The following is a 21,565-nucleotide window of genomic DNA, read 5'->3' as shown; positions in this document are numbered from 1 at the left end:
AGATCTTTTTTTTCCTTCTTTAGTGTCCAACCTGGCAGATGTCATCACATGCCTCGTTTGGCCTTTTACACCTCTACCTTTGCCCTATGTCGCATCTCAATGTAATCCTTTTGCCTCTCCTCAGTCCTCAGTGTTCCATTTCTTCTTAGCTAACCTCTTGTATGATTTCCTGTAGTTTGAGGTTCCACCACCAAGTCTCCTTCTCTCCTTTCCTACCAGAATATACACCAAGTACTCTCCTGCCTGTCTCTCTGATCACCTTGGCTGTAGTGGTCCAGTCTTCTGGAAGCTCCTCCTGTCCACCGAGAGCCTATCTCACCTCTTCCCGAAAAACTGCACAACACTCGTCCTGTCTCAGCTTCCACCACATGGTTCTCTGCTCTGCCAGTGTCTTCTTAAGCTCCTCCCCACCACCAGTCAGTTTACACACCACCATCCTATGCTGTCTAGCTACATTCTCCCCTACCACTACCTTACAGTTGGTAACCTCCTTCAGATTACATTGGCTACACAACATGTAATCCATCTGCGTGCTTCTACCGCTGATCTTGTAGGTCACCCTATGTTCCTACCTCTTCTGGAAAAAAAGTGTTCACTTAAGCCATTTCCATCCTTTTGGCAAAGTCTACCACCATCTGTCCCTCCAAGTTCCTTGACTGGATGCGAAAGTTACCTATCACTTCTTCATCAGCCCTGTTTCCTTTACCAACATGTCCTTTGCAATCTGCACCTATCACGACTCTGTGTCTGGGATGCTCAGAACTAATTCATCTAGCTCCTGCCAGAATTTTTCTTGCACCTCTAGGTCACATCATACCTGTGGGGCATAGCCACTAATTACATTATTAATTAACACCTTCAATTTCAAGTTTCAGCCTCATCACTCAATCCGATACTCTTTTCGCCTCCAAGACATCCTTAGCTAACTCTTTCTTTAAAATAACCCCTACTAAATTTATTTTCCCATCTACACCATGGTAAAATTATTTTAACCCTGCCCCTAAACTTCTAACCTTACTGCCTTTCCACCTGCTCTCCTGGACACACAATAGATCAACCTTTCTCCCAATCATCATGTCAACCAACTCCCGAGATTTTCCTGTCATAGTCCCAACATTCAAAGTCCCCTAAGAACCCACTTTCCACCAATCCTTCGTCTTTGACCTTCAGTAGCTGAATTTCCACCGGCGCCCTGCAGGTTAACGGCACCGGTGGCGAATGTTGTTAACCCGGTCCAGGCCCGATCCGGTATGGAATTCTTTGGATGAACGCTCATATTTCTTTGACAAAGTTTTAAGCCGGATGCCCTTCCAGACGCAACCCTCTACATTTATCCGGGCTTCAGACCAACCTACAGTTTGCACTGGCTTGTGCCCCCCATAGGGGTGCATTGGAATCCCCCGACAGGATAAAGACCCAAAATTGAGAGCAAACCGAGAATTATTCTGAGGCCACAAGTGGTATCCGGGCTCCCTCTAGTGGTACATGAATGAATGCCTGCCTGAGTACAGTCGTGTTGTTTTTAACATTTAAGTTCAATACCCTTGCATTAAATCTTTAGGAACGGTTTGTTTTTTAACACTTATTTTGGCACAATCTTTATTTAACTTTTATGTGCAAAACATTTTAATTGAATCATTGTTTTAAGTGGCAGCACAATGGACGACTGGTTATCACATCTGCCTCACAGTTCTGAGGACCGGTTCAAATCCCGGTTCCGTCTGTGTGGAGTTTGCATGTTCTCCCCGTGTCTGCGTGGTTTTTCTCCGGGCACTCCAGTTTCCTCCCACATCCCAAAAACACGCACGATAGGTTGATTGGAGACTCTAAATTGCCCATAGGTGTGAATGTGTGCGGGAATGGTTGTTTGTTTCTATGTGCCCTGCGATTGGCTGGCGACCAGTTCAGGGTGTACCCTGTCTCTCGCCCGAAGATGGGCTCCAGCACGCCCGTGACCCTTGTGAGGATAAAGAGGTACGGAAAATGGATGGATTGTTTTAAGTACTATGTTCCTTTATTCATGTTAATGTTCAAACTGTACCAAATGTTACACTGGCTCACAATAATATTAACAATACTTTTTACGAATAAGATCACACTCTCATTTTTCATGAACACTCAGGCCCATTATTATAGAATAGACTAGAATTAAATTGTGTTGTCATTCTTCCAAATAAAGAGCGAAAAACAGTTTGGCAACTCCAGTGTTGCCGCAGCAACTATGCTACTGTATTTTATTGTTGGTCATGATGGGGGTACTTGGGGAGCTAAGTACTTTTTTTTGGTGGTACTTATTGTAAAATGTGTGAGAACCACTGCTTTAGAAATTCCATTACAGTACTCAATTTTACTTTTGAACACCGATACTTTCAATATTTGTTCAAGGTATGTAATCAACTTGTAAAGAAGAAGAATATAGAAATGCTGTGACACAATGACCTTTTTGTCCACGACATCCAACATATATCTAACATACCCATTTTTTGAAATAAGTCCCTACTTATTTCTGGTGCTTTCAATGCTTTTGAAAGTATTCCTACTGTTTTTGCATCTATGAAGACATCACTGCCGTGGAAGACCAAAATATTGTGTTTGCTGAAGAAGGGTGTAAAGAGAATCACTCGCCAAGGATTCCGACTGCAACTGAGGCTGGGGGAAGTACCAGGATACCCGATGGAGCACTTACCAATTGTCATCTCAGAGGTTGGCTTGCCGACATACGCTGTATGATTTCCAAATCTTCGTTTACACTTTACCAGAGGTGGCAAAAGTACTCACTTAAGTAGAAGTACAGATACTTGATTAAAAGGACTGGTATAATTAATGATTTAACTCCTTTACATGAGAAAAAAAACTATGAAATGTACTTAAAATACAAAAGTAAAATAAATAAATAAATAACTTTTTATTAACTCTGGCTTTTTATGTTATCAAAACAACTTGTTCCCATAGTTTTGCTAATGTTATGATATGACCAACAAAAAATTACTAGCTAAGAACTAACAATGATAACTGAAAAAAAATCCACCTTACTTGTAGTTTTTTTTTTCCCTCAGATAAAACGGAGAATGAAGGTGGTTGTTTTTAGGCTAGCACGAGACACAACCCATTTGCCATTAATCACTCTTGCAGCCGACAACAACAAACAATTCACTTCAATTAGGCCATGGATAGGGAATGTCTTGCTTCTCTGAATCTGTTGCCTCACCATCAATGAACAGAGGTTCACGTTCCTCCATGTTTGTGCTGTTTCTACTTTTTTGCCCTATATGTCCCCAAGATCTCAATCAATTTATCAATTTATCGGTTGACTTTACCTCTCTCTGCTTATGTCATCTGCACAGGTTCAATAACATAACCTAGCCTATTTTGACAAAGTGACGAGTAGAAACAGACACAGATATAGGCTACAGATATCTCATTTCAAATGTAGGAGCTAAAAGTAAAAAGTAATCAGAAAAATAAATACTCAAGTACAGATAGCTGAAAAGTAATTCAGTACAATAATATTTGTATGCTACTTCCCACCACTGCAGTGTGTAGTGATGTCTTCAGTTTTCCTCAAGGCAAAATGTGTGCGTCCACTGTGTGTGTAGGTGCTGGTGTGTGTGCTCTCCAACAGTCTGAACCATAAGGAGTGGCCTCAGGTGGTGTCAGAGGACATTCACCGACACCTGGAGAAAATGAGAAGCATCGTGGTCACTCTGAGAGGACGCGCTGAGGGACGAACGCTGCTGCCCCTTCCCCTTTGTGTAGAGATGGCACAACCTCACGACATTGAACTCGGGTTAGCGGGTCACAGCCCCAAAAAATAAAATGTGTTTTAGGAATAAGGATACTTTTCCAGTCTAAAGTGTAGAGGCTGATCTGGTTATTGTCGTTCTTTTTCCAGGAGCCCCAGAGGTTGGCCTCTGGACAGAGGCTTGTTATACTCTATAGAAACTCTGATTGTCCAGTGGTCTGGACAAATATGGAATGTCCTGAAGAAGGACTCTGGAGCCCTGCTGCTCCAGGGAGATCACCCGGGCCCTAACGTAGAGCTCCAGTTCTGGACCTCGCAGAGAGAGAATCTTGTGGGAATTCAGTCACAGGTACAGGCCTCTACCAAGGCTTTAACATTTTTTACCTAAGAGATGAGCTAGGATTTTAATAACTAAATGGCGGTACCATTTTATATGGATCCAGATGGGTTTTTTTCTGGATTGCAACCCATCATGAGACTTGACAGCTAGTATCGGCATCTATCCAATCATCCATTTGCTTTACCGCTTATCCTCACTTGGTTCGCGGGCTGCTGGAGCCCATACCAGCTATCTTCGGGCGGGAGGCGCGGTACACCCTGCACCGGTCGCAAGCCAATTGCAGGGCACATAGAAACAATTCCAAACCATTCACACTCACATTGACACCTACGGGCAATTTAGTTTTCAATCAACCGACCACGCATGTTTTTGGGATGTGGGAGGAAACCGGAGTGCCTGGAGAAAACCCACCCAGGCACTGGGAGAACATGCCAACTCCACACAGGCGGGGCCGGGATTTGAACTGTGAGGCATATGTGCTAACCAGTCTTCCACCATGCCGGCAGTATTGGCATCTGAACATGATAACTGTGATTTCCCACATGAAATTCAAAGATTGTATCGTATTTAGGTGTAACTTGGTTTGACTCTAAATCCTTTGAATGTGCATAAAATTTTGAACATTAGTTAAAATCAGATTTGACAGAGGTAGTCTTTGTAAAATAATTTATTCATTTATTCAAGCTACTAGTAGTATGAATTTTTCAAAGTTTTGACATATTTTAAACATAATGTGTGAATTGGCACTATGATTTAACTGGAAACACCTTGAAAGAATTCCTTCCAATCAAAAACATCCTTGATGGAAGCTTTTGGATTTGAAACAGCAATTTCCAACATTACCAGTTGATTTCATGATAATGACCTAATAAATGCCAGCAACTTTAATTTCTGCATGGTATGATCATTTTGACCTAAAGTCTTTCTTTAGAGCCCAGTTAATGGGACAATCATGATTGATGTTTTCAGATTCAGAGTCCCAAAGTGAAGCAGATCATGGAGATCTTGAGAAGAGTCAAAAGCAGTTACTATTCCTCCTTCCAGGACATCTCTGTTAAAGTCAATGAGGGTGACTATGCACATCACAGCTTGAAATATAGATCATTTGGATTCTGCATTTGCCATTGCTTATGGTTAGATTAAAGCTTTGTTAGACTCTAATTACAGTCGTACTCGTGTATATGGCTGTCACAGCGGTGGTGGAAGCCGAGGACATCGATTTGTATCTGCGCCCTTTGAGGAGGCTCATCAGCAGCCTGGTAGAGAGAAGTTTTCCTCAGGTGGACACTCTGCTACCTCCTCTCTTCCACACCCTCTCTCTCATCTGGAGTCGATCACAGTACTACTGCACTCCACAGCGCATGGTCGTTCTCCTGGAGGAGTTCTGCAACCTGATCCTGGAAAAGGTACACCGATGAATCCCGTTGAATGGAAAGTATGAAGATAGACAGATGTATTATAATGACAAAGTGTTTGCTTCATAGGCCTTTGCCTACCTGATCCCTGAAGAACTGTTTAAGATGGAGCTTGAGGAAGGACAGGAGAGAGTCCAAATAACCATCTACATCATGCGCACCTACAAGCAGGTGTTTCACACTCACTGCCAGAAGATTCTGAAGTACTTCCAACACGGCCAGACTGTCAAGCTGTGGGACTTTCCCACCTCAATTGTGTTTCGGCGCTCAGACAGCATAATGGAGAGACTGCTTATGATTGAGGTAGGATGGGAAATTGACCTTTAGTCTAATCATAAAATTTCATAAACAATAACATATTTTAACATATTTTAATAATGCTTTGTTTGTCTAACACAGTGCATTGCTAACATTATAATACTGTACTTATCTGTTGTTTGGTGACAATTGAGCCTTTATAAGGTTCTTCTTTAAATAATAGGCCACTGCATGTTGCCTAAAAACCTTTGAACAGGGGTTTGTAGACCTTTTATAGCCTTTGTATTTCATCTTGTTAGACATTGTTCCCAACATTTTCGTATGATAGTTTCTCAAACCAATTGACACAGTGACTTGAGCTGAAATAGTAGATTCTCCCTTTCATGCATAGGAGCTATTTGCTTCAGCGCTGGACTTTTTGAAGCTAGAGAAGGTGGAACTCGGTGGATCCAGAGGCAAGTTCCTCAGTGAAATGGTCTTCACCATGAGTGAGGAGTTTCAGGACCGCTGGCGAGCCCTCAGAGAGACCAAATATGACCCATTGGACTACACTAATGATGTAAGGCATAGTAAGATTGCTGACCTTGGCTTTGTTAGGACAACCTTTACATGCGTTAACAAGGTTTTCATAAAGGCTCTCATAAGGTACAGCCAACTAATTTTGTGAATTACAATTGTATGTTATTGTCTTTCCAAAGCACTGAAAAACAGCCACAGCAGATATCAATAATCCGTTGATCCATATTCAATTAACTACAAGTTCTCATCTGGGAAAACGTAGCGCATAGAAAATGTGCCAAAACAGAAGAATCTAAAATATCTATTATCTATATTTTAATATAAATATGTATGTCTCATCTGCAGGATTTTATTCATCAACACAAGTGTTTTATGGAACAAAACAAAGACTTTGACCAGAGGCTTGGAACTGTCCTCAATCTTGCCTTTCAGCACTCAAGAAACCTCAAATCTACATTTAAAGTGTGTCTCTTTTGGCTTGACTCATTTGTGTGAATTGATTGAATATTTTATATTAATCTTAGGAACTTTGACTTTAATGAAACAAGGCACAACCTTGAATCACACTTTCACATGATCCAAGGCTGTATTTTAATAATGCTGTCAAAAATGTGCCCAGTAATGAAAAATTATTACTGCGTCCTATTCAGCTGTTGAAGATTTTTGGGAACCTGCTTGAGAGACCTGGAATCCATCAGCTCTTCAGTCCTAACTACATTGTGATATTAGACATGTTCAACAAGGAAATAAACCACTGCCAGTTTCTACTTAATCAACACAGAGATGGGGTGAGAGAATGATACATTTGTTATAGACATTACAACTTTAAAATATATATTCCGATGACCAAGATAGAGTTCCATATTAAATTGGGAACTTTTACGTCCCAGTGTTCCCCCACATAGTCACAAATTTTTGGGTGGTGACAAACCTATTGTCCATTACTCACTGAAGCTCAGACCAATTTGATGTTTTTGCGTTGATTTTTGCTATCGCAGCAAGGCTCACTTGGGATCACTGTATATTTTCATATGTCCTTATTATTATTATTTTCTTCCATAATCATCTTGAGCACTGTATTTGGATTGGTGATTCATTTAATTGGATAATTAATGATGCAAATTGGCGGTGGCCGACTGGTTAGAGCGTCAGCCTCACAGTTCTGAGGACCCGGGTTCTATCCCCGGCCCCGCCTGTGTGGAGTTTGCATGTTCTCCCCGTGCCTGCGTGGGTTTTCTCCGGGCACTCCGGTTTCCTCCCACATCCCCAAAAAAACATGCATGAATTGGAGACTCTAAATTGCCCATAGGCATGACTGTGAGTGTGAATGGTTGTTTGTTTCTATGTACCCTGCAATTGGCTGGCAACCAGTTCAGGGTGTACCCCGCCTCCTGCCCGATGACAGCTGGGATAGGCTCCAGCACGCCCGCGACCCTAGTGAGGAGAAGCGGCTCAGAAAATGGATGGATGGATGGATGATGCAAATTACGCTTGTATGTTTCAGTATGCGTCAGGAAATATGTTTCTGGGAAAAAATATGCCCCCGGTGGCCGGGAGGCTGAAATGGTCTCAGCAGCTTCAATGTCGCATCTTGATCAACAGAGGCAACTTGTGCCAGCTTGCTAATACGTATGGACCACACACACACCTTTAGCTTGTAACAGCCTTGGAGCAGATCTATCATTCAATATTGAAGGAACGGCTTTTTTTGTATTGCTATCTAAAGTCTCTTCTGTCGTTTCATCCCAGGCCTCTGGCTGGCACAGAGGCCGACGCTGCTCTCCTCAAGTGTGAACGTCTTCTGGAAGTTTTGGAGCAGCAGGACCAATGGTTTTTTTCACAGTGGACTGAAGGTCTGGAGGAAATCTGTCAAACACACCTGGAGGACCCCCTATTGACTCTTGACCCCAACACCGGCTTGTTTCACATCAACTTCAGTCTTGATGTAAGCACAATACTACCAGACACCTGCACAATCATGCAAAAAAAAAAATTATGGTTTCTCCTCAGGACCTAAACTTGCCAAAACATATCCTGGATTGTGAGTAACAACATCAACACATACAGTACTGTGCATAGACGAGTGATAAAGAAGACATAAATGGACTACAACAAACATGAATCAAAAGGTCATGTGGCTTTTCGATAATCAATGAAACAGAATAAAGCCGCAACCTACTTTCGACTCAAAGTTTAGGAAACCCCAATTAAATGAAATCCATTACTAAAGTTGTACAAATAAATGTCTTGTACAAGGAAAATTACACTCTTTATTAATTTTAACTTCAACCTCAACAATTAACGTTCAATTTAAACCTCTAATAGTCTAGTCACAACTAAGCTTTACAGTGTAGCCCTGTATATTCGCAGTTTGGAGGGGCTTTATTTAGTGAGGCCATAGCATTGTCTAATAGAAAAAAGTGATTTTCCACCATTTAGTAGCATCTCGAGGCAAATACAAACCTTTTTGGGTGGGCGTCAATAAGTAATTATTTTTCTCAAGTGGTGGCAGGGATCGGTCCCTGTCCTCTGCGAATAGTAAAAGCAAGATATCTCATACTAGTGCACCCCTAGTCCCCAAATTTACCATAACTACGTTGTCTGCGAAAGTATGCAAGAAAAGGTACATAAAATCCTACCAGAATTATTTCCATTAGATTGTAAACAATACCTCACTTTACACCCAGTTGAGATTCATGCTAAAGGAGGTGAAGTATCTGGGAATGCTGAAGAGCCAGAATATTCCCAAAGCAGCTCTTCAGCTCTACTCTAAATGTGACCGACTCTGCGTGGTGAGTTTTAATCTCCACGTGACATATACTGTATTTAATGAAACTGTAAACTGTACTGTCTGTACTCAAAATCCTGCCTTCTGTTCTGCAGCAAACTCAGACACTGATCTTGGTGACGCAGTGGTACAACCAGCTGAAGAGCACCATCCTGGATGTGGAGCTGGGACTGGTAAAAGATGAAATGGACAGGACCAAGCGGCAGTTGGATCCGGCCCTGCTAGAGCTGACCTGGGCCCAGGATGATGTGTGGGACTACATTAAGAACACAAGAGACCTTGTCCAGGTTTCCATTGCTTTACTTCTTCTTTAGTTTCCTGATCAGGACTACTTTGTGGTCACGGGTGAGCTGGAACCTATCCCAGCTGACAGTGGGCAAGAGGCGAGGTACACCCTTGGCTGGTTGCCAGCCAGTCGCAAGCAGTGTTGGCACAGTTACCTTGAAAAAGTAACTTGTTACTTTACTGATTACTTGAGCTTAAAAGTAATTAGGTTACTTTACTGATTACTTGATTTAAAAAGTAACTAAGTTAGAAAAAGTAACTTTTTAGTTACTTTCAGTAGCTGCCAAGTGGCAGGAATATCACTTATCCACAGTACAAAAAAAGCATTGACTTAACCGTACCCATTACTTGGTAATATACGCCACACAAATTACAGAATGATGGCATCAACATGCACCTCCTTGAGCTGTCACCTTATCGTGGTGGAGGGGTTTGTGTGTCCCAATGATCCTAGGAACCAGGTTGTCTGGGCCTTTATGCCCCTGGCAGGGTCACCCACGGCAAACAGGTCCTAGGTGAGGGACCAGACAAAGCACAGCTCCAAAAACCCCTATGATTTTAAAGAATTCAGGTGGACGTTTTCCCTTGCCCAGACGCGGGCCACCGGGCCCCCCCTCTGGAGCCAGGCCTGGAGTTGGGGCTCGAAGGCGAGCACCTGGTGGCCGGGCCTGCACCCATGGGGCCCGGCTGGGCACAGCCTGAAAGCGTAACGTGGGTCCCCCTTCCCATGGGCTCACCACCTGTGGGAGGGGCCATAGGGGTTGGGTGCAATGTGAGCTGGACCATGGCCGTAGGCAGGGTCCTTGGCGATCCAATCCCTGGCTACAGAAACTGGCTCTAGGGACGTGGAATGTCACCTCCCTGGCAGGAAAGGAGCCCGAGCTGGTGTGTGAGGTCGAGAAGTTCCGACTAGATATAGTCGGGCTCGCCTCCACCCATGGCTTGGGCTATGGTACCAGTCCTCTTGAGAGGGGTTGGACTCTCTTCCATTCTGGAGTTGCCCACGGTGAGATGCGCCGAGCAGGTGTGGGTATATTTATTGCCCCCCGGCTCGGCACCTTTATGTTGGGGTTCACCCCGGTGGACGAGAGGGTAGCCTCCCTCCACCTTCGGGTGGGGGGGATGGGTCCTGACTGTTGTTTGTGCCTATGCACCAAACAGCAGTTCAGAGTACCCACCCTTTTTGGAGTCCTTGGAAGCGGTGGCTCCCACTGGGGACTCCATCGTGCTATTGGGGGACTTCAATGGTCATGTGGACAATGACAGTGAGACCTGGAAGGGCGTGATTGATCAGATCACCAGATCAGAGCCCAAGTGGTGTTCTGTTATTGAACTTCAGGCTTATGACGGATTGTCCATAACGAACACCATTTTCAAGCATAACGGTGTCCATACGTGCACTTGGCACCAGCACACCCTAGGTCGCAGTTCGATGATCGACTTTGTGGTCGTGTCATCGGACTTACGGCCGCATGTCTTGGACACTCGGGTGAAGAGAGAGGCGGAGCTGTCAACTGATCACCACTTGGTGGTGAGTTGGCACCTATGGTGGGTGGAGATGCCAGTCCGACCTGGCAGGCCCAAATGTATCGTGAGGGTCTGCTGGGAACGTCTGGCAGAATCCCCTGTCAGAAGGAGTTTCAACTCCCACCTCTGGCAGAACTTCAGCCACCTCCCGGGGGAGGCGGGGGACATTGAGTCCAAGTGGACCATCTTCCGTGCCTCCATTGCAGAGGCGGCCGACCGGAGCTGTGGCCGTAAGGCGGCAATCCCCGAACCCGTTGGTGGACACCAGCGGTGAGGGATGCCGTCAAGCATAAAAAAGGAGTGGCCTGTGGGACTCCTGAGCCAGCTGATGGGTACTGTCTGGCCAAGCGGAATGCAGCTCTGGTGGTCTCTGAGGCAAAAACTTGGGCGTGAGAGGAGTTTGGTGGGGCCATGGAGAACGACTTCCAGACGGCTTTGAGGAAAATTCTGGTACACCATCCAGCGTCTCGGGAGGGGGAAGCAGTGCACCATCAACACTGTGTATTTTGGGCATGGGGTGCTACTGACCTCAACTCAGGATGTTGTGAGTCGGTGAGGAGAAAACTTCAAAGACCTCCTCAATTCCACCGACACGCCTTCCCATAAGGAACCAGAGTCTGGGGTCTCTGAGGCGGGCTCTCCTAGCTCTCCGGTTGAGGTCACTGAGGTGGTTAAAAAGCTCCTCGATGGCAAGGCCCCGGGGGTGGATGAGATTCGCCCGGAGTTCCCCAAGGCTCTGGATGTTGTAGGGCTGTCCTGGTTGACACGCCTCTGCAACATCGCGTGGACATCGGGAACAGTGCCTCTGGATTGGCAGACTGGGGTGGTGGTCCTCCTTTTTAAGAAGGGAGACTGGAGGGTGTGTTCCAACTACAGGGGGATCACACCCCTCAGCCTTCCTGGTAAGGTCTATTCAGGGGTGCTGGAGAGGAGGGTCCGTCGGGAAGTCAAATCTCAGATTCAAGAGGAGCAGTGTGGTTTTCGTCCCGGCCGTGGAACAGTGGACTATCTCTTCACCCTGAGCAGGGTCCTCGAGTTTGCATGGGAGTTCGCCCAATCAGTCTACATGTGTTTTGTGCACTTGGAGAAGGCGTTCGACCGTGTCCCTCGTGTGGGGGGTGCTTCGGGAGTATGGGGTACCGAACCCCCTGATACAGGCTGTTCGGTCCCTGTATGACCAGTGTCAGAGTTTGGTCCGCATTGGCGGCAGTAAGTCGGACTTGTTTCCGGTGAGGGTTGGACTCCGACAAGGCTGCCCTTTGTCACCGATTCCATTCATAACTTTTATGGAAAGAATTTCTAGGCACAGCAGGGGCATAGAGGGGGTCCGGTTTGGTGGCCTCAGTATTGCATCTCTGCTTTTTGCAGATGATGAGGTTCTGTTGGCTTCATCAAGCCGTGATTTCCAACTCTCACTGGAGCGGTTTGCAGCCAAGTGTGTAGCAGCTGGGATGAAAATGACCACCTCCAAATCTGAGACCATGGTCCTCAGTCGGAAAAGGGTGGAGTGCCCTCTCCATGTCGGGGATGAGATCCTGCCCCTAGTGGAGGGGTTCAAATATCTTGGGGTCTTTTTGTTCATGAGTGAGGGAAGAATGGAACAGGAGATCGACAGGGGGATTGGTGCAACGTCTGCAGTGATACAGACTTTGTATCGGTCCGTTGTGGTGAAGAAGGAGCTAAGCCGAAAGCGAAGCTCTCTATTTGCCGGTCGATCCATATTCCTACCCTCACCTATGGTCACGAGCTGTGGGTCGTGACCAAAAGAACAAGATCCCGGATACAAGCGGCCGAAATGAGTTTCCTCCGCAGGGTGTCCGGGCTCTCTCTTAGAGAGAGGGTGAGAAGCTCCACCGGGAGGGGCTCAGAATAGAGCCGCTGCTCCTCCGCATTGAGAGGAGCCAGATGAGGTGGCTCGGGCATTTATTTAGGATGCCTCCTGGACGCCTCCCTGGTGAGGTGCTCCGGGCACGTCCCACCGGGAGAAGACCCCTGGAACGGCCCAGGACTACGTCTCTCGGCTTGCCTGGGAATGTCTCGGGATCCCCTCGCAAGAGCTGGAGGAAATGGCTGGGAAGAGAGAAGTTTGGGCTTCCCTGCTAATGCTACTGCCCCCGTGACCCAACCTCGGATAAGCGGAAGAAAATGGATGGATGGATGGATGGATGGCATCAACATGAAGCATCCATCCATCCATCCATTTTGTGAGCCGCTCCTCCTCACTAGGGTCGTCGGCGAGCTGGAGCCTATCCCAGCTATCATCGGGCAGGAGGCGGGGTACACCCTGAACTGGTTGTCAGCCAATCACTGGGCACATACAAACAAACAACCATTCGCACTCACATTTACACCTACGGGCAATTTAGAGTTTTCAGTTAACGTGCATGTTTCTGGGATGTGGGAAGAAACCGGAATGCCCGGAGAAAACCCACGCAGGCACGGGGACAACATGCAAACTCCATACAGGCGGGGCCGGGGATTGAACCCCGCTCCTCAGAACTGTGAGGCTGACGTTCTAACCAGTCGGTCACCGTGCCCAACATGAAGCAATAACTTAAAATATTAGTGTAGTTGAAGCCACATTAAATGAGTAACTTAGTGCAGACTTGACATGCCAAATACAGTAAGTACATAAACATGTAAACATGCACACCACTCTCAGTACACCTCTCTAAAGACTCTTTAACTGATAGATAGATAGATAGATAGAGAGATAGATAGATAGATAGATAGATAGATAGATAGATAGATAGATAGATAGATAGATAGATAGATAGATAGATAGATAGATAGATAGATAGATGAAGCCATAAATTAGTACTTGGCAATAACTCAAATGTAACAATTGTCGTTTTGAAGAAGTAACTGTAGTCTAACTACTTACCCGGGAAAAGTAACGCAATACTTTGCTCGTTACTCAAAATGGCGGCATTTTGGAGTCTCGGCATCACTGGTCTCAAGTCACATATAAATAAACAATCGAGATTGTCAGGTCAGCTGTAGGGATGGAGCAGCTCAGAGCGGTAATGCGGTGTGAGACCATTTTGAGATTTGAAAACTGATAGCAGAATCTTACAATGAACTTTAAAGTGCACAGGTAAGTGGAGGGAGGCGTTATGTGCTCCCTCTTACATGTTCCAGTAAAGAGGTGATGGACGTTTGAGGGAGGACTGGCTGACTCCAAAGTAAAGTGCATTACAGTAATCCAGCCAAGATGCGATGAAGGTATGAATTACTGTTTCAAAGTGCTGCTGTGTAAGAAAAGGCTTCACCATTGACAGCTGCCTGTGGTGAAAAAGGCTGGACTTAACTACTTTACCAATTTACCGATACAAATTAAAATCATTCTCCAACCTAAAACCAACGTTTGATACTGTTGGCTTCATAAAGTGTGACAAGGGACACAAGACAACAGGGGAGGGGTTGGCGGTTGTTAAAAGGGCCACTGGGTCCAAAGACCAACACTTCTAGTTTCTTTTCATTAAAATTTAAGTTCAAGCTTTGACATAATATATTCCTCAAATAGGAGCTTGCAATTGTCAACTTCAGTGCAATTGTATGGCTAACTGTCTGTCATATTTTGTCATCACTAGAGCATTTGGAGACGCGTTAAGAAGAGCAAAGTAAATGTGGAGGCCATTCAGACTCTCATGGGGAAATTCAGCCAGTGTGCATGTGTTTCAAGAAAGAGTCGTGACTCTACTCTTCTGTTGTTCTCTGACATTGACGAAAGTGTTGCCAAACAGCACGCTCTCATCAACAGCACGGGCGAGCAGATACACATGCTTCTGCGGGTAAGTATTGTATATCCATCCATCCATTTTCTGAGCCGCTTCTCCTCACTAGGGTCGCGGGCGTGCTGGAGCCTATCCCAGCTATCATCGGGCAGGAGGCGGGGTACACCCTGAACTGGTTGCCAGCCAATCGCAGGGCACATAGAAACAAACAACCATTCGCACTCACAGTCATGCCTACGGGCAATTTAGAGTCTCCAATTAATGCATGTTTTTGGGATGTGGGAGGAAACCGGAGTGCCCGGAGAAAACCCACGCAGGCACGGGGAGAACATGCAAACTCCACACAGGCGGGGACGGGGATTGAACCCGGGTCCTCAGAACTGTGAGGCTGACGCTCTAACCAGTCGGCCACCGTGCCGCCAAGTATTGTATAGTTCAAGTGATATTTAATGTTAGAGGAGCACACCTAAAATACAATTCTCACATTTTAGGATGCAATTAAAATGCACTGTTATTATAACTTTACAGGTGAACTTAATTTGACCTTCTCTAAACCTTTAAATGCACGTCCAACTGATCAATGTTTCACTGCTTTTTTTTTTTTTTTTACTTTAAGTTTCTATTCTCCCACATGAAGCTGAACGGCAAAATTCAAATTGTTTAATCAATGTAATTTTAGGTGCATCCTGAAATTTCACCCGAAAGCCCAATATCCCTAACGTTCTGTGAGTAGTAATGTCTGATTCTGCTTTTCTTCAAGGAGAACCAGTCACTCTTGGATGTGTCCGACTTGAACAGTAGCGAATGGCAGGCCTACTCTGACTACGTGGACCACATGATCCTGGCAGGCTTCTCAAACGCCATTCGATGCTCTCTGCAGTACCTGCTAGACAACACTGATCCAGCCCATCGTGTCAGTCCGCTGTTTGAGGTCCAGTTGGTGCTGAACGGCAGTGAGATGTGTTTTGACCCCCCGCTAGATTTCACCAACAGAGGCAACTTCTTCGATATTGTAGACACCATGGTTGCCAACATTCTAAACATGGCTTCGTTCATCCCCAGAGTTGCAAAGCACAAGCACCTGGATAATTACCAGGTCGATCCACACATAATAATTCATGCATTACGTTCCACTTCCGGGTGGCAAGAGAACTCGGAAAAAAACCCTTCCATACCATTTGCCCATGGCAGAGTGATGGTGAAAACAGGGTAAATGGCTTGAATGAAGATTTTAACCTTCTTCTCTATTGCCGTAGTTTAAATGTGATGTGTCAATAGAAAAAAATATACTATATGAGGTAAATTGCTTTAAATTCACCTGTTATTGTTTACATTTGAACAGGTGAATTGATTAAAAAATAGACATGCTGGAAATTCGGACATAGTTAACATGATCATTGAGGGCCTCACTAATTAAATGACTTTTCTGTTCCTCGGATTAGTGTCATAGATGTGATCTTTTGACAGTGAAATGGATGGCATTGTGTAGAGCTGAGATTAGCCAGCAGCCTAGCCTTTATGTTTTTCTAGATTAAGAAAGACAACTGTGGTGGATTTGATCAGGTCCCCTCTACACCCCAGAAAAGAAGACAGCTGGATGTTGAGAATGGTGAAGGCTTGCTGAATAAGAAGGACTTTATTTCTATCCGCCATGTATCAAAATGCTGTGGCATGAGAGCCCCCTTCCCAATTTGGTAACTCTGGCATGTCATGCCCCAACCATATATTCATAAGGCCTACCCTCAGTTCCCTGTGGAACCCTACTATTGCTTGATCTTTGTTATAGCCCTTTCAAGTACTGTCTACCCCCTTAATGTTCCCCTCATATATGGTAGTATCCATCGATTTTCTGAGCCGCTTATCCTCACAAGGGTCGCAGGAGTGCTGGAGCCTATCCCAGCTATCATCGGGCAGGAGGCGGGGTACACCCTGAACTGGTTGCCAGCCAATCGCAGGGCACATTGAAACAAACAACAATTCGCACTCACATTCACACCTACGGGCAATTTAGAGTTGTCAATTAACCTAGACATGGTAGTATATATATGTATGTATTACATCAGTTCAAAAGCAGCCTCAAATGGCCTTAAAGCTATCTACTATACTGTTTGGACTTGTGAGGTGGTATCCTAATGACCAGAGCATACACGTATAATCTCCCTTCTCAGCTGGTAGGATAAACAAATGATGGTTTACGACCCAAAGAACGTGCCCCCCCCCCACACACTCATTCTGCCGACAGAGTGGTGTGCATATTTACAATAAATGACTTACAATATTAATAAATATCATATCAACAGATACTCTACCACCCAACCAAACATTTTATACATACCTATGAGAAAATGTTTTCCACAAACCCAATGATGGAGGTTTGGTTCCCAGCCTGTCCCTTTAGAAGAGGCTACTACGCTACCAAGCATTCTTGCGATCTTCTGTGTACAACTGTTTATATTCTCTTGATTTATCCTCCTCCCACAGGTTCTGCTGAATTAATTTAGAAGGAAATTGAAAAATACTTAAACTCTTTGTGGTATATCTCTGGCAAACACAACAAGTTGTTGTCATCATTTCAGTTCAGGTCAGGGCTCGTCAACCACTTCATTGCCACCCGGAAGCATTCTGGCATCTCTTCTTTACAAACATTAAGAAGTGGTTTTTACTCATAAATCCAACTTTTCCTGTCTTTTCCTGTTCATGCAGAGTGATATAAATGGAATGAAAGATTTGTCAGAAATGTGTTATGCTTTACGCTCTCGAGCACGTGCAGTTATCGCCAAGGTATGTAGATACTTACTTGTCCAAACATGAAAGTCCATTTATGGTGCAGCTGAAGGTAACAACTCGTAAAATGTTTTTCAGCTCAGAGAATATCAAGGATCATTCAACAGCTACCACTACCTCTGGACTGATGACAGGTCAGAATGTGGTAGACATGTTAACTTTTTCTCAAGGAGATGATTTGCAAACTCTTTTTTGCTTTCGACATTCATAGGTCAGAATTTATGAGACAGTTTCTGCTCTATGGTCATGTATTAAGTTCTGAGGAAGCTGAGCTGTATGCCGACTATGAACTGCAGAAGAACCCACCCACCCTGGAAAACTTCAAAGAGCAGGTTACATTATTTTTTGGGGTTATTCCTTCATGGGCAATGTGTAAAATTCCTTTTTCCGGTAGATCAGTCTGTTTGAGTCTCTGCATGAGAGAGTGAGCAAGATGGAGGATGGGAGGGTGTTCTGTGGCTGGTTACAGCTGGACATCAGACCTTTCAAACACATGCTGATGAACATCATCAAGAGATGGAGCTGGATGTTCAAGGAGCACCTGCTCAACCACGTTAACCAAAGGTCAGACACGTGCATGCACACAAGCTGATTCCAAATTTTGAAAGCATATGTTTGGGTTTCTTTTACACACTGAAAACATAATTAACATTTTTTCTCAGTTTTGAAGACTTATCCAAAAATACATCTAACTTGTGCAAAAATGTACAATGTTGACCCTTCTTTAAAACTTTTGGGATTCCCTCATGCATACCAACATTTTTAGAAAAAAATGACATTTCACCAATATAGAAACAATGTGACTCCCAAATATGAGAATTGAAGCAGAAAAGTTAGTGATACACAAAAAGTGAGTCACTTCCAACTTTTGGCCATAACTGTATTTAATAGAAATGAACAATTCATTTTAGGATAGTTTCCATCATTAGTGACATACAACCTGCTCAATTTTTTAATGTGAGCAATTACATTACCAAGATTTTATTCATTTCAATAAAATGTTTTCATTCGTTTTTATTTCTTTTTATTTATCTATCTCATTAAATAATTTGTTGATTGATATATTTTGAATAATAAAATAAAAAGTATTAATAATATGAAAATGTACATACACAATTTTCATTTCATATTTATTGCATTAACTAAATGGTTAATTTGAAAATGTATAAATAATACAATAAAAATGAGAGCATTTTTGTTTTGTTAAAATATTTTACTAATTTAGATACACTAACGTTTTTTAATTTTTTAAATTATTTTATTAAAATATTGTTTAATTATTTATAATTAAATCATAAGTATGAAATAGAGTAAATTATTATTTTATTATTAAAATAAATGATATTGTTAGCCTAATATCATAATTGCCTCAGTCATTTTTAACTTTCAATAAAATAATACCAATGTGCTTTCTTAAAATTGAGTTTTCTCTTTATGTCTATGTAGATTCTCAGTCACAAAGGTCATGGTAATCCGCAAAGGTTGAATCGAGGAAAATTGACTCTTCTTGTTTGTTGAATTTGTTCTTTCTTTCTTTCTTTCTAAAATTGTTCAAAATCGACTTAGTCAATTACGTTATTAGGCTAATGATTTTACGTACAAATTGTAACTTTTTTTTTTGCCTTACCTACGAATGACCTGGTCCACCTGTCTGTTTCTAAAATCAAATGTGGCTTGAGCACAAAAGTTTGCCCAGCCCTGATTTAGCACAGTCAACTGGTACATTGTAATGTTGTTCTCGAGCTTGTCAATGCTGAGAGACAAGCATGGCGTTAATAAAACCCCATCCTTCTCTGTTCTACAGCGTGAGGGAACTGTCCACTTTTGTCCACGACACGGCACATGGTCTTTCTAACAAGGTGTCCGATGGAGACTACGCCGGTCTAGTGGACATTATGGGACACCTAATGGCCATGAGAGACAAACAGATCAACAACGAGCAGCACATTAAACCTCTCAAATCTACAGCAGAGCTCCTTAAGACCTACGACCAACAACTCCCAGATTGTGTTTACATACAGCTAGAAGTGGGTGCACACATGCACACACATGGCATGAACAGTAATACAGGGTTTCCAAAAAGACACTGGACACTTTTAATAACCATTCCTAAAAATTGGATTGAATGGAAACTAACTCAACTAAAGGAGTCATTGCACTTTTACTTTCTAGACTTGCCAACACCTTTCAATTGACTGAGTCTTCCAAAAGTTAAGCTGTATACCTGAACATAACCGCCTCCAGTTTTGACAACCTTTTGCCACCATCAGATGCAGGTTTTGATGCATCTCTTCCCTAACCTCACTGCAGGTTTCCTCTTTCCTCAACCCCCACTGAAAAAAGTCACAAGGTGTGAGGTTAGAGGTGCGTGAAGTACATTCGAGGGGTCCAGTCAAGCTTTTATTGAGTTCCCGTGCAACCCTCCAGTTCCAGTGCAACTTTTCCTGACTTTGCGTGAACGCGTGATCGAATAAGAGTTCGGTGTTTTCATCAGTCGTGTTAGTCACAGGCCGTAATTCCCCTGTGTGGTTCGAAAAGAACTGATCCTGTTTCAAAAAATTCGCCATGGCTTGCCTGAATTCTACTATGTGTTGGAGCAGCATGGCGGCCATAACACTTCTTAAACTAGTGCTGAACTGCAGTCTGGGACAAAACATTTTTTTGCTAGGCAATATGTTCCATTCTTCAATGTCAGTTGGCGAGTCATGGGCAAGGGATTGATACTGCTTGATGAAACTGCAAAGCCTAAGCTGTCAAAGCTAAAGGCCTCATGTCTAGTTGAAGCCACATTAAATGAGTAACATAGTGCAGACTTGACATGCCAAATACAGTAAGTACATAAACATGTTAAACAAGCACACCATTCTCAGTACCCTTCTCTTAACTGATAGATAGATAGATAGATAGATAGATAGATAGATAGATAGATAGATAGATAGATAGATAGATAGATAGATAGATAGATAGATAGATAGATAGATAGATAGATAGATAGATAGATAGATAGATAGATAGATAGATAGATAGATAGATAGATAGATAGATAGATAGATAGATAGATGGATGGATGGATGGATGGATGCTGATTGTGGTCCATGAAGCCATAAATTAGTACTTTGTGAGAAATATTGATGACTCAAATGTAACAATTGACGTTTTGAAGAAGTAACTGTAGTCTAACTACTTACCCGGGAAAAGTAACGCAATACTTTGCTCGTTACTCAAAATGGCGGCATTTTGGAGTGTCTGCATCGCTGGTCTCAAGTCACATAGAAATAAACAGTTGAGATAGTCAGGTCACTTGTAGGGATGGACCAGCTCAGAGAGGTAATGCGGTGCGAGACCATTTCGAGATTTGAAAACTAATAGCGGAGCATGAAGTACATTCGAGGGGACCAGTCAAACTTTTGTTGATGCTGAGTTCCCGTGCAACCCTGGATGAAACTGCAAAGCCTAAGCTGTCAAATGCTGAAGGCCTTATGTCTGTCCAAATTATTCCTGAAACCCAATATATATATATATATATATATATATATATATATATATATATATATATATATATATATATATATATATAAATAAATAAAGATGTGTACAGTGACTTTTGGGCCACCCTGTGTATTGATGCATCAGCATGTTTAATGTACATTCTTTAAAACCAAATAACAGGAGCTGCCAGAGAGGTGGAATAGTTTGAGGAAAATCGCTTTCACAGTCAAACATGAAGTGGCGCCCCTGCAGTCTAACGAAGTTTCAGTCATCCGTAGGAAATGTGTCCGGTTTGAGGTGAGTTTAATGTGTGAGCAGCTCCAACAGTCTCCCAGCAGCGAAACCGTCTCATGTTTTTCCAAGCATTATAAATGACTGACACCACGGTATGCACAGTTTTCATTGTAGAGCTACTGTAATTGCTGAAAATTCCGCCTATTTGTGTTTTTACATATTTAGGTCAAGCAGTATGAGTTCAGAGAGCGGTTCCGTACTGAAGTAATTTTTAAGCTCGGTGTGGAAGAGCCCTACAAGCAAATTGATAAGGTGAGCAGTTGCTAACTTGCTACTGTTTGCTCAACCTTTAAGAAATGACAGTGTAACAAATTTGATGCTGATTATGTGACAATCAAAAAATAGAGAAATAGAGGGAAAGTTGCAAAAATGAAAATCCATTATGGC

The 21,565-nt window shown here is 43.4% G+C and overlaps 1 protein-coding gene across 1 annotated transcript in view; it reads left to right on the top strand.

Annotated features, from left to right (window-relative positions):
* The first annotated feature begins 3,668 nt into the window (after positions 1–3,668).
* The window catches only part of dnah9l (dynein, axonemal, heavy polypeptide 9 like), a 59,099-nt gene continuing 41,202 nt past the window's right edge, over positions 3,669–21,565 (top strand). The window contains exons 1-21 of the mRNA XM_061797117.1: positions 3,669–3,787; positions 3,893–4,091; positions 5,052–5,151; positions 5,277–5,488; positions 5,567–5,800; positions 6,147–6,314; positions 6,620–6,736; positions 6,925–7,062; positions 7,779–7,903; positions 8,024–8,219; positions 8,962–9,066; positions 9,158–9,349; positions 14,468–14,668; positions 15,372–15,707; positions 17,315–17,392; positions 17,474–17,529; positions 17,607–17,727; positions 17,790–17,959; positions 19,200–19,422; positions 21,065–21,181; positions 21,344–21,430. Of these exons, the coding sequence (XP_061653101.1) occupies positions 3,684–3,787; positions 3,893–4,091; positions 5,052–5,151; positions 5,277–5,488; positions 5,567–5,800; positions 6,147–6,314; positions 6,620–6,736; positions 6,925–7,062; positions 7,779–7,903; positions 8,024–8,219; positions 8,962–9,066; positions 9,158–9,349; positions 14,468–14,668; positions 15,372–15,707; positions 17,315–17,392; positions 17,474–17,529; positions 17,607–17,727; positions 17,790–17,959; positions 19,200–19,422; positions 21,065–21,181; positions 21,344–21,430 (3,279 nt within the window). The 5' untranslated portion in view covers positions 3,669–3,683. The remainder of the gene's footprint in view (positions 3,788–3,892; positions 4,092–5,051; positions 5,152–5,276; positions 5,489–5,566; positions 5,801–6,146; positions 6,315–6,619; positions 6,737–6,924; positions 7,063–7,778; positions 7,904–8,023; positions 8,220–8,961; positions 9,067–9,157; positions 9,350–14,467; positions 14,669–15,371; positions 15,708–17,314; positions 17,393–17,473; positions 17,530–17,606; positions 17,728–17,789; positions 17,960–19,199; positions 19,423–21,064; positions 21,182–21,343; positions 21,431–21,565) is intronic.

This window comes from Phyllopteryx taeniolatus, chromosome 14 (genome assembly GCF_024500385.1).
Source record: "Phyllopteryx taeniolatus isolate TA_2022b chromosome 14, UOR_Ptae_1.2, whole genome shotgun sequence".
Classification (NCBI taxonomy): Eukaryota; Metazoa; Chordata; class Actinopteri; order Syngnathiformes; family Syngnathidae; genus Phyllopteryx; species Phyllopteryx taeniolatus.
Note: the sequence above shows the minus strand (reverse complement) of the source record. Positions and strands in the feature narration are given on the sequence as shown.